At 42.3% G+C, this 13,106-nt stretch overlaps 1 protein-coding gene and 1 pseudogene across 2 annotated transcripts; one reads left to right on the top strand and one right to left on the bottom strand.

Moving 5' to 3' along the window:
- Positions 1-594: 594 nt before the first annotated feature.
- LOC133927028 (protein gamma response 1-like) lies at positions 595-2,828 on the bottom strand (annotated as a pseudogene).
- Positions 2,829-3,020: 192 nt separating this feature from the next.
- On the top strand, positions 3,021-7,285 carry LOC133927027 (putative pentatricopeptide repeat-containing protein At3g13770, mitochondrial). 2 transcript variants are annotated; one of them, XM_062373270.1, is made up of 4 exons: positions 3,021-3,518; positions 4,112-5,599; positions 5,892-5,981; positions 6,461-7,285. In XM_062373270.1, the coding sequence occupies exons 1-2, from the start codon at positions 3,125-3,127 to the stop codon at positions 5,545-5,547; spliced, it is 1,830 nt and encodes a 609-aa protein (XP_062229254.1). In that variant the 5' UTR covers positions 3,021-3,124; the 3' UTR covers positions 5,548-5,599; positions 5,892-5,981; positions 6,461-7,285. The 2 variants fall into 2 exon arrangements, with proteins under 2 accessions (XP_062229254.1, XP_062229253.1); XM_062373269.1 differs by having other exon boundaries at positions 4,112-5,732; positions 6,461-7,283.
- The last annotated feature ends 5,821 nt before the right edge of the window (positions 7,286-13,106 follow it).

The raw sequence follows: 13,106 nt of genomic DNA, 5'->3' as shown, positions 1-13,106 counted from the left end.
CCAGATCCATACATTCTCTTCTTATCACATCTGAATTAAACTCGCTTCAGAGACGTTGGATCCATTTGAATCTGAATCTCAGGATGAAATGGACAAATGCAAAGGACAACGCTACTGATGCAAACCTACTGGAACTCCAAATAGAGTATAATATGACTAAAGAAAGGCACACTGAAGTGGTCGTAGAAAACATGCTTCCTGGTTCTCACTGAAATGACGCACTTGTAAGAGAAGCAAAGGAGGTGGACACTCAAAGAAAGACCTGCTTCCAGTATTTCCCAACAACTTAATATTTCTAACAAAACCAACTTTAGTTTGCTGCAATTTCTAGATTAAGCAGCTTCAGGCTCTGTTATCTACTGCATATACTGATGTAACTGAAAACAGCTGAAAGAGTGGATCACAAATGAATATAAATCAGAGTACAAGGATCGACGTTTCCAGTTGTTGTGAACTGTTATCCAGATGTCTTCTTTAGCAGAAAAGCTGTTTTAAATGGTAAAGACCAAAGGGGATTCACTACAAAATTGTTCAATCCCTGAATTTATAATAACAAACTGACAGTGCATTCTATCTTCAGCATATTGACACTACCTACCGCCTACCATCAACCTTAATGATAGGATGTGTGCTTCCCCAACATTTGCAACAACACCCAATTTGTTGCAGACACCACTACAATATTTTGGGGCGACTGAGAACCTTTGTTATGACAAGATGTTGTATTTGTACACATAATTGCCTGCTACTTCATGTACTACATTTCTGATTCAAACCCAATGTTCCAAAACCCTTCTGGAGTCAAAGGTGGGGCATACCTGTATCGATGTCTGGATACACCATCGTGATGCTCACATCTCGAGCTTGTAGAGCCCACACCATCATCATTTACACAGCCATCAGGAAGAACAGCATTATAGAACTTCTTGCACTGCTTGCACTCAACACCATTTAAGTTCTCCCGATCGGCTTTCTTTCTTCCAGATTCTTTCTTACAGATTCTCTGTATTTGAAATCTTTCTTCGGTGGCTGTATTGATATCGTGTTTTGCTGCTTGAGAACCGACATGTTGGACATGTTGTTGAGGCCTTGAGTTGCAATATTCATATCTTGAGTTTCATCATCTGAATTATTGAATTCCATGTCTTGAGGAGGAGAGGAAGCAAGAATTCTTCTGGAGTTGTAGGATTCCTGATCGTATGTTTAACAGCCTCCAGAGGTGTATCAAGGAAATCATCATGTGGTGCAACGCCTGGTTCCTTCTGTGCACGTCCCTCTCCAGTGTAGACTTGGGGCAATGACACTGGATAAAGCTTCTAGTTTTAAATTGGTAGCAGCTTTATTTGGCAGTGGATTAGTTTGGCGAGATGGTAGAGCAAAGTATGAGTTACTGAATGGACTCCTGACTGAACTAGCATGTTGGGCAGCTTGGGCTTTGACACATGAAGTGGTCATTCTTCAGGTCTCTTGTCTTGGAAACTACCTGGATGCTCTCCTTGTTTATGTGCTCCAAATCTGAAAATCAAGCAAGTAAGGAAATGTAAAGACATATGTACTATCAGTAACTCCCACCATATTTAGGGGACATGCATTTGGGAGTGTAACATTGGCAGAACGACCAAAGCAAATTAACGATAATGATCCTTAGGGTTTTCATTTGAGGGCATTGATCAGAGTATCAGGCATAACAGGTCATATTTACATGGGAGAAGAATACAAATCCCCAATTCTCCATGCATTTCTTCCTGCTAGTAGTAGGTGTTGATTCACAAATTTAAGTAGCTCAAAGAAATTGACTAATTGGGAATTTTAGAGAGCTATACCTTTAAGCTTTCTCTTACTTGGAGGACTTTCAACGCTTTTTCTATGTACAGGGATGTCTGCTGGAGACTTGGAGCCTTCATTCTGGTCAATCTTCCCAAGAAGAAAGGTGTACTGAGACTTCAAATGCTTGTAGTTTGTCTTCAGCTGAGTGTAATCCTCGATCAAGTCCCTCCGCTTATTCTTCTCAAGAACCAGATCTTTATCCTTCAACTCGACCTGCCGCAGCAGCCTCTGATGTGCCTGTCTATCCCTGGCCACCTCAGCAGCCTTCTCAATCTCCCTCTCGAGCCGACGAACCACCTCACCCTTTCCTCGTCTCATCCTCCAACCTCCCCAGAAGATGCTTCTTCTCAACCTCATGCCTTGCGACCAATCGCTTAGCATCCACAAGCTTCCCCTTCGTCTCCTCAAGGGAGCTCCCCAGCTGCAGCAACCACTCCTCCGCAAGCCGCTTCCCGCTGCACAGATCCTCTAGCTGGTTCACCATGCCGGTCTCCCTCTTCCTCCACTCATCCTCATTGGCCTTCACCGCGTCGGCGAGACGCGCCTGGGTGAGCTTCGACTTGGCCTGGAAGTGCGGGAAGAGCTGGTTGCAGAAGATGAACTCAATCTGGGAGACCCGGTCCTTAACCTCCTGGATGGTGGCCACGAGAATGGTGCTCAGCCCGGAGATGTACTTGAGATCATCCGCCACGTCGCCGCTGACGCCACTGCAATCGATGCCCAGCACCTTCCCTTCCATCTCTACATCAAGGAACAGAATAACAAACTCAGATTGGCATACTTCGCTAAACCCTAGAACTTGCAATCGCCCAATCTGGCAGGATATTCCAGAGGGAACACGCCAAATGCGGGATATAGAGGGTTTACGGAACGAATCTCACCTCAGGGATCCGATTCGGCGGCGGGGAAACCCTGGCAGTCGCCTTCCTCGCCGCCGGCCACCGCCCGTGCTCGGCTAGCTCCGAAATGCGAGAAACTTTCAAATGTTTCCCTCGCTGCTAGCTTTTGGCCGGTGGGGGCAATTCACATTTAGGACCCTGTATTTCAATATGTATTCCACAATAAACCCCTATCGTTTGCAACATTTACCAAATAGCCCCTTTAGTGAAATGTGATCAGGAGCGTTCATTGATGATCTGACGGCTGATGAGCCTTCTTACGCTTAAAAGTGGGGCCTACGAGCAGGGGCAGAGGCAAGGCGCCATTTCTCGTCTCGACGGCGGTGGCGGCGCGCGCGAGGTGCTCGGTGAAATGCCCACGTGAGCCCGGCGCTCTCGGATACGACGCCAAACTCCCCATGCTTGCCGCGCGCGGTCTCTGTAGGCTCGCGGCGGTGGTCTGCCTCGCGCGCCGCGCCGCGTCTGGTATGGCGGCACTGCATGGTGCCGGCGCCAGCGCGCGGTTCCACGACTACGACGTCGCCGTCACGGCGTGCGTCGAGAGGCGGGCGCTCCGGGAGGGACGGCAGGTGCACGCGCGCATGGTGGCGTCGGGGTACCGCCCGGCGCTGTACCTGGCGACACGGCTAGTGATCATGTACGCGAGGTGCGGCGCGCTGGAGGACGCGCGGAACGTGCTCGACGGGATGCCCGAGCAGAACGTGGTCTCGTGGACGGCCATGATCTCGGGGTATTCTCAGAACGAACGGCCCGCCGAGGCCTTGGAGCTGTTCATCACGATGCTCAGAGCTGGTAAATCACTTCAACCATTTAGTAAATCACTTCAATAATGATGCAGGCCGCGGGCAGTGCCGTACTGCCGCGATCATGTGACCGCGACAGAGGCCCTAATATCCCGCTTTCAAACTATAAAGGAGTGTAAAATTAAATTGCACCGGCTATTTTGTAATCTTGATAATTTTTTTCTTAATTATTAAATTAGTACCTAGTACGAATAATTTCTATTGTATTGATCCTGCATTTACGAAACCATACTTCTTCCAGAACATTTTGTGTCATCTCGCATACCCAACCCAGAAATCCTGGGTCCGCCACTGGGAGATGCTAATTGCATTGTTGTTATTTCTGTTAGCATGTATCCCGTACCACTATTCTCCTACTAAATTGTACAAATTTGCCATTATAATTATATCTAACAATCTGTGAAGTCTGTCCTTTTCCTGTTCAACATGATATCCATCGACCATCAAGTTTGCAAGTTTGTTCATTGTTGTACCATGAACCAATTTTCTGACATGTATTTAGATACCTTCCAGGATGGTGCATGCAATGCTATTATACTAACTTATGTCAGATGTGTAATCGTTTTTACTTCCAACTGACAGGATGCAAGCCTAATGAATTTACTTTGGCAACAATCCTTACATCATGTACTGGCCCTGAAGGCATAAACCAGATCAAGCAAGTCCATTCTCTTGTTGTAAAGACAAATTTTGAGTTGCACATGTTTGTAGGGAGCTCCCTTCTTGCCATGTATGCCAAGTCAGAGAATATCCAAGAAGCTCGGAGGGTGTTCGATATGCTTCCAGTAAGGGATATTATTTCCTATACCGCTATTATATCTGGCTACACCCAACTGGGCCTTGACGAGGAAGCCTTGTACTTGTTCAGACAGTTGTACAATGAGGGGATGCAATGCAATCAAGTTACCTTCATGGCTCTTCTCAATGCATTGTCTGGGCTTGCTTCCCTGGATTATGGCAAGCAGGTTCATGGGCTAATACTTCGTAAAGAGTTGCCATTTTTCATGGCTTTACAGAATTCTTTGATTGATATGTACTCCAAATCTGGCAAGCTTTTATACTCACGAAGAGTATTTGACAACATGCCCGAGAGATCAGTCGTTAGTTGGAATGCGATACTTATGGGATACGGAAGGCATGGCCTAGCACATGAAGTTGTTCAACTTTTTAGATCTATGCGTGAAGAAGTGAAGCCTGACAGTGTTACTCTGTTGGCTGTTTTGTCCGGCTATAGTCATGGTGGGCTGGTTGATGAGGGCCTTGATATGTTTGATCTTATGGTCAAAGAACAAAGTACAATCCTCAACATTGAACATTATGGGTGTGTTATTGATCTTCTTGGACGTTCTGGACAACTTCAGAAGGCATTAAATTTGATACACAAGATGCCATTTGAGCCAACTCGAGCAATTTGGGGTTCATTGCTCGGCGCTTGCAGAGTTCATGTTAATGTTCATGTCGGTGAGCTTGTTGCTCAGAAACTTCTTGACATTGAACCGGAAAATGCTGGCAACTATGTGATCCTTTCTAACATTTATGCCTCTGCTGGGATGTGGAAGGATGTTTTCAGAGTGAGGAAGTTAATGTTGAAAAAGACAGTGATAAAGGAACCAGGGCGGAGCTGGATAATTCTTGACAAGGTTATTCACACCTTCCATTCTAGTGAGCGTTTCCATCCCAGGAGGGAAGATATACATGCTAAGATCAAAGAGATATATGTTGATATTAAAGCAGCTGGTTTTGTTCCGGACCTGAGCTGTGTACTGCATGATGTTGATGATGAGCAAAAAGAACGCATGCTTCATGGCCACAGTGAGAAGCTGGCGATAACGTTTGGACTGATGAGTACTCCTCCAGGGCTAAGCATCCGGGTCATGAAGAACCTTCGCATCTGTGTTGACTGTCACAATTTTGCTAAGTTTGTTTCAAAAGTTTACGGAAGAGAGATATCCCTCAGGGACAAAAATCGGTTTCATGTACTTGCAGAAGGAGCTTGCACCTGTGGAGATTACTGGTGAAAAATATGATGTTATATTATTCATTTCTTAGCTGACAGGGAGAGATGTTCTGGTTAGTACTTCAGGCTATGGATATGCAATGATCCATTGAATAGACTGAGAGGAGTGAATGGAAAACATCTTGTGTTCCACATTCTGAGTTCAGATTGGAACAGAAGTTCAGAAAAGATTTGCTGCAAAGAACTGTAATAATACTTAGCATTCATGTACAATCAGTCTACTTTAATAATCACAGTATGATTACAAGATATACTGTGATTTTTAAGAAAATATATTGCAAGTTATTTCTCTTGTAGGTAGGTTACCTAAATCACTCTACTAATCATCACTTGTTATGCTTGCAGACTCCCAGGGCTATATGAAAGGTTTGGAGCTTTGCAAATGTCAGTTGCCAGATAATACTCATGTGGCGTGTCATTTAAGGCATGCTTAAGGTAATCACTCGCTGTATAGGCAGTATACCCATAGCAAGCACTTAAAAATGCTTCTGTTACTGTGAACCAGCAGTTGAAACATCTGCATTCATCCAACACTATACATTTCTGCAGAGAGAGTTTCTGACTATCTTCAGTTGCATCTCACTGTAATTATCTTTTATGTTATTTGTGACAAATGACATATAAGTTTAGCATTTTATGCTATTTTATGTTATACATTTGGTAAAATTCTCCTAGAAAAGCATGTGCCAGAATTTCCGTTCATAGGCACCTTTGAAGTGTATAGTGTAGACTGTAGATGGATGGCAGTGTCTCTATATGGCTAAAAGCTAAATCTGACAGCTGCATGCATTTTGTTTTCACCAGCATTGTCATATCTTTGTTTGAAGAAACCATGTTCGCCTATTTTCCACAATGGAGATGTTTGAGTTTTCGGTTGCACGAAACTTAATAATCTGAAATTAATTTGGTTACAGGAATCTTGGCACTTTCTCACCATTGGCTGTGTATTCCTGGTAATCTTATGAACTGAGGTTCTTCAATGGGAAAACTGCAGCTGTCGCAGTAAAGCAGCAATTCAATTGGAAAACTGCAGCTATCGCAGTAAAGTGGCAATTCAGTCATTTTCACTGACCGTATTCTTATCTTGGCATTTCGCTCTGCATTTCTGAGTAATGTTAGACTGTCTTCAGATGCAGCTCACTATAATTTACAGGGTGATCTTTAGACGTTTCAGAGTATCTTCAGATGCAATTCACCATTGGTAGCTTGTTGTCCCCCAAGTCTTTATCACCTTGTGCACTGAGGTAATAATATAAGGGCCGTTGATGCTGTGTCAACTCATGGCAATTAAACTGATTATGGTTAGAACTAGTTACAATTTACAACTGAAGCTGTTACGGATTCTGCTATTATTGGTCCTTATAGTTTGTCTTTTCATGAAGCTGCAGCAATAACAAGACCCTTACAAAACTATTATGGTTGGAAATTGCTATTTGAGGAAGCTTTTGTGCATATGACAGTTCCTGTTGTATGTATTATCATGAATCTACAATGCCAACAAGGTCCAAAAAATCTAGAATGGTTGGCATTAGCTATTGAAGAAATTTCAATGCATATAGGATTTCTGATCAATAATACTTTCCTATCATTGGACAAAGTATAATGGAGAGCTATCTTTATTACTTAGTTTAGTGGAATGTTGTGACCCGTCCAAGGACAAACTAATACCCTTGCTATAAATTGAGCTAGGAATCAATCTCAACATAAGTAGACTTCACAGATGATTACAAACACAATGTCATTAACTTAACGTAAATATTTGTTCTTACACAGAGGACCTTTGAGGGTCAAGAAGCAAATAAACACCGCAACTAGCATAATTTTCTTAATCTCTTGTTCCTGCAAGCGGTCGATGTAGAGCACCACCTTGCAATCCTTGGAAACTTCCCTGACTGAGCAGTATGGTCAAAGCAAGTGTGAGTATGTCTCGTATTCCGCAAGTTGCAGTAACAGATGTAATGAAGGCATTTACAATATAAGACTTGCATGGGCTTATTTGCATAAAATCATAATTTAACAAAAACATTTAATAAACATGAAAGTAAATACTGAAATTAAATAACCTCAAGAATTAACATTCTTGACATAAACTACCTCAATCGTAGTTGATCACCTCAAACATAGTTCCCACAATTATGAATGAACCACCAACCCAAAGTTATCTAAAAATATTGTATTATAATCATGTATGGCATTTCTCACCACTCATGTCGTGAGCATGACTGATTAATCAGTTTTATACTTTGCAGAAATACATTTTACTCACAAGACATGATCGAACTCTTTTGCTGGTACCCGTTGGTACCTTACACACTTCCGAGGTGTACGTCGAGTTGACCACTGCAAGGCTTTTACAAAGTTTCTCCCAATAAGTGTCTATCTGCTAAGATTTCACTGCCGCGTGACACAAATATCATCAACAACGGAAGCTCCTTCTTGTGCCATACGGTTTCAGGGAAATTCCATCCGTTCCCTATTCCACCACCTAGTCTACATTATGTTGAAAGAGACTAATTAGTCAGCCAGGTTTATTCCATACCAGGCTTGTGGTTATACTGTAAAACTCGGTCTGGTCGCACCATGAATAGGTCCTTAATCGAATTGAGCAAGACTACTATCCACCTGCTCTTGGCAACCAACCCAACTTCCCTAGTCTATGTTGCTAAAATCAGTACCACCAATTTTATCTTATGTTGGATATAAACATTATCAAAATTATTATACCAAGTTGTTATCGAACTCCTAGGCATGGCTAAGCAACTCTACCATTGATCCCATCAAAAACGAGGCAACATGGTAGATATGAGAAAAGTAAGGTATAATCTTACTTGGGTTTCCCAGCTACAACTATAAGCATGCAACTTTATAAACAAAAATATTTAGAAACTTAGAATCAAAATGCATCAAGGACAACTTGCCTTCACCCTAGTGCTCAACAAGATCCTCGAACTCCTGGTCTTGGAAACCTGCAAACTCTTGTTCCTGGACATTGGTGTCTAATCGCAAACTAAAACAAGGCAATAAACACCAAGAACCAAGAAAGAGCCAAAATCACACCAAACAACTTAATTTATTATTTTTATGATTTTTGGTGAATTATTGCAAAGGAAACGATTAGATTGGGGTTCCAACAGTGGAGATATGGCTTTGGAAGGGTGAAAGAAGAGCGCATGAATTTTCCTAGGATTTTCTAGAGGCTTCTAGTATTTTCTAGGAATTTTGCTAGATTTTTTTAGCAATTATTTAGAGTTAAAAAGGATTTTTAGGAATTAAAGAAACACTAAAAATAATTAAAATTTATTATTACAAATATTTGCTAAATAAAATCATTTATTGATTTATCATAATTATTTCCTATTTTCTAGAATTAAAAACATTAAATAAACTTATTTAAACATTAAAACAATTATTTTAGAATTAATAAAATATTATTCTAGATTTTCTAAATCATTTTGATAATTGAAAACATTTGTTTTATCACTAAAACACATAAAATAGAATTTAAAAATATTTTTATAAAAATTATTCTATTGGAAAAACATTTAAAAACCTTTATCTAATTTATTAAAGATTTTTACCAAATTTATTATTTATAAAACAATATTTTTCAGATTTATTAAATTATCTTAATTATTTTTCTATTGAAAAGAGATTTATTGCGTAGAGATGATGTCAGCAAAGGGTTTAAAAAGAAAAAGGGGAAAGGGAGGCTGATGTGGCATGCTAGCTTGGCTGCTTCTGCTAACTAGGCTTGCCACGTCGGTCAAGGAGCTGATGTGGCTAGTCCATGTGGCTACGCTGACTGTGCATCAAGCTCATTAAACCTATGCCGTCAATCGCTGATCCACGGTTGGGATTTAAAACACGAAGCAATAAGGGAGGGTCCTAATCTTAGGCTTACACACGAGATCGAACAACAGATGAGGCACCTACCTTGTCTTCGACACGAGTGGAGGCCGACAGCGACTTCCATGCGGTGATGTGTTGCTGGAGAAGGGCGAAAAGACGTTGCGCGGCTTGGAACTCGACGGTGAGCAGCGAAACGCGATGTTGGCACCTCAGCAAGCCCATTTGGGGGACATGTGGATGTCGGGGTGGCTCCAGCGGCACAACGGTGGTGGAATTCCGACGAGAGGGCTCTAGAGCGGCGCTAGCACACTAGGAAGTGGGGGAAAAGGAGGCAGAGTTGATGTTCATGCTCAAGTGAGGGTCGCAGGGGGGTTTATATAGCTCGGGCTCGAGGTCATGTCGGGTTAGGGTTTAAGGCTGGCAACGAGATTTCCGCGGTGATTTTCCATGTCTTGAGCTTCAATTTCGGGCGCACGCTATCTCTTTCTCTTTTCTCCTTGGTGGACTTCCCTTCTACATGGTCACCGGGGTCTTTTCCCATGAATCAAGCGTGGATTTGCCGGGTGGTGTTGGGTTTGCTGCAAAGAGAAGGGAGGGAAGGGGGGTGAGGTAGAAGACGGCGTCAACATGCGGGCCTAGCGCGCTAGAGAGAGAGGGAGAGGTGGCGGGATCATGGTTGGGTGAGCGGGCTGGTGCGGCCTCGGCCCATGCGGGGCGCGGGAGGGGAGGGGAGAGGGAGGATGGGTCTGTGCTCGGTTGATCCAGAGAGAGAGCGAGAGAGGTGGCTGGGTTTAACCGGGGGATGGAGGCCAAGGGAGAGGGGCGGGGTTGGACGTGGGCCGTAGGGAGGGAGAGAGAGGGATGAGGGGGGAGCTTGTGGTTTTCTCTTTCTCCTTTTCTTTTCTTTTTCATGCATTTTTTATTTCTTTTATTTCCTTTATTTGGTTTATCACAAAAATACAGAGGGGACATTTTTCTTGAGAAAGTTTTGTGTAGAAAAACTTGGGTTGTCACATGGAATCTACTATACATGTAGCAATAATTGATTGTTATCAGTGTCTTTTGATGCATCTGGCAAAATGCAAATGTCGAGAAATCAGTCGCCTCTTGATGGATCTCTTGAACAAAACTAGTGTCTTCATATGGACGCCTATAGCGAAAATAACCATATTAGGTCATGATTGTTATTTCGGTGATTAATGATAACATAGTCATTGGAACTAACATGTTCGTTAAGAATATATGTTAGTAGGTCTCATGGATGCAATACATGAAGAAGCCACCATAACCGGAACAAAGTTTGATTGAATTGGAGAAGTCCCAGAGAAATTGTTCTCACCGGATAGTCTGGTGTAGAGGAATTTGCACTCACCAGAGCTTTTTGTCCAGAGGTTGTTGAACTCACCGAATGGTCCGGTGATAAAAGCTTTGGCAACGCAGAAGTATTCTGTCAAGGGAGTTCAGTGAAGTTGCACTCACCAGAAGGTTCGGTGATGCCCCGGTGAACACACCGGAGTATTTTTGACGGAGGGTGAGGATCACCTCACCGGATGGTCCGGTATTAGAATAGTAAGAACACTGGAGCATTTAACAGAACATTGGTTTTTTTAAGGGAGTTAGAAATCAACACACCATAAGGTCCGATGATCAGGTGTACATACTGGACTAATTGCACAGAGAAGAAGTGGCTCGGCTTAGCGTAAGACAACACACCGGATAGTCCGATAATGGAAGTGAATGATACACCAGACAATCTGATGTTCAGAATGTATCTGAGTGGAGTTCCAATGACTAGTATCCACTGATATACACACATGATGGTCCGGCGATTGTACTAATATTATCACCGGATCATCCGATGTTCATAGTAAAGTTGAACCATTAGAGCAACGACTAGTTGGCAGGTTTGAGACTGTAAATACCCACTCACTCGATCATTTGATGGTGTTGGAGTCTAGAGAACCTCATACACACCTAAGAAGACATCCAACCCATCTAAGTGCTTAAAGTGTTCATCCAAGGTGATTAAGCACATGATTAGAGAGTGATTAGTGCTTATAGGCCTAGAGAGATGTGTTGCTAGGTGTTGTAAATTAGAGAGTGGATAAATGAGTGATCTAATCATGTACTGAAAGGTACGCTGGCGTCTTAGAGTCTTGGTGACTCGCCGGTAACTTGTTGACCCTTCGACTTGATATGGAGCGGTGACAAGAAGATTGTGCGGGGACGCAAATGCGCTTGTCTTTGTGACTAAAGCTCTAAAGTGAAGACAACGCACAAGTAAAAGTGCATCTAGCCCTTATGTGTGATTTTGGTAATTAATGGCAATACCTTTGGACTAACAATATTGTTGAGTTTTTTAGTAAGTTGTTCTATAAATGATGCATGGAGGAGATATATGCATCAAAATAAAAAAGCTCTTAGTGATGCTCATGAGAAAAAAGAAAAGCTTATATAAGATTAGCGATAAGCGTGAATGCTAAGTTATTTATGGAGATCAAGTAACTAAATGTATGTCATTGTTAATAGAGTTTTATGGATTAACCCATGTGCTTTATGCTTAAGAGTGAGATAGGGTTAGAATATATAAGAAGGTATAAGTTGAATTGAAATTCAATATTCCTATAGTGAAGAACAAGATTGGAGTCCATATATGATAAAGTGAATTTATTGAAGATGTCAAATACAAAATGGTTTTTTATGGCAATACGGTGAAGGGCAAGCAAGACTCAGCTGCGATGGACCATCTTGTGGTGAAAGGCAAGCAAATGGCTTGGCACCGAAGGATTAAGACGATGGTGAAGAGCGAGTGAAGAGTTTGCGCCAATACCGTACGATGCTATGGGAAGCTATGAGTGATTCGCATCAATCACATGAAGAATCAATAAGAGATGGAGTGAATACGATATAGAAGTTGGCAAACCCTCAAGGTTTGAAAGAAAGAAGCGGTACTTGAAGGTATTCGAAGGTTCAAATTGGTTCAAATGAGTTTTATATTTGAATTTGAGTATATGTATGTTGTATTATTAAAAGGGATACACCATAGAGTTATTTGCATGTCTCAGTGCTGAGTTTCTAATCAACCCAAAGCGAGAGTTCGCTTTAGGAATCCAGTGTGGAAAGCGTGAAAGTGTCCGAATTGAGTTTCGGAGTGTTCCTAGTTTGATACAATGTGTTTGAGATCATGAGTTAAGTTGGGATGTGTAGCCATCTGAATAAATTTTTTGTAGAGTCCAAAATCATCAAAATCGGACTTCGGGATCAAAAGTTATCGCTATTTTCAAAGGACCAACTGTGCTGAATTAGGATGTTCCGGGCTGATCCGGATACTCCGGGTTGGCCAAAGTCTTCAGATTTTGCTTCGATCCAGGTGGTCTACTAGGGTATAAGTGTTCTATCCGGATATTTTGGGTTGACCCGGATACTCCGGGTTGCCGGAGTCTCTAGACTTTGCTCCAAACAGGATGCTCGGTTAAGGTCTAAATGTTTTACTCGGAGGTTCTGGATTGAACCCGGAGTATCCGGGTTAGGCCAGAAAAGCCTGTAATGGCTAGTTTTTGGGGGAAGAGTATAAATACCCCCTCACCCTAACCCTTGTTTGTTGCTGCTTGGGCACAAAAGAAAAATATTTTAGAGCCAAAAGAGCTCTCCACTCTATTTTAGTGTGAGATTTGAGAAGAAAAGTGAGTTAGGTTGAGAGATTGGAAGATT

The sequence above is a fragment of the Phragmites australis genome, chromosome 8 (assembly GCF_958298935.1).
Source record: "Phragmites australis chromosome 8, lpPhrAust1.1, whole genome shotgun sequence".
NCBI lineage: Eukaryota > Viridiplantae > Streptophyta > Magnoliopsida > Poales > Poaceae > Phragmites > Phragmites australis.
Note: the sequence above shows the minus strand (reverse complement) of the source record. Positions and strands in the feature narration are given on the sequence as shown.

What these genes read in the sequence shown, in the direction of transcription:
- LOC133927027 (XM_062373270.1), top strand. Translation starts at nt 3,125, where the DNA reads ATGCTTGCCGCGCGCGGTCTCTGTAGGCTCGCGGCGGTGGTCTGCCTC. An exon ending in CATCACGATGCTCAGAGCTG is followed by an intron (nt 3,519 to 4,111) that starts GTAAATCACTTC and finishes TCCAACTGACAG; the next exon opens with GATGCAAGCCTAATGAATTT.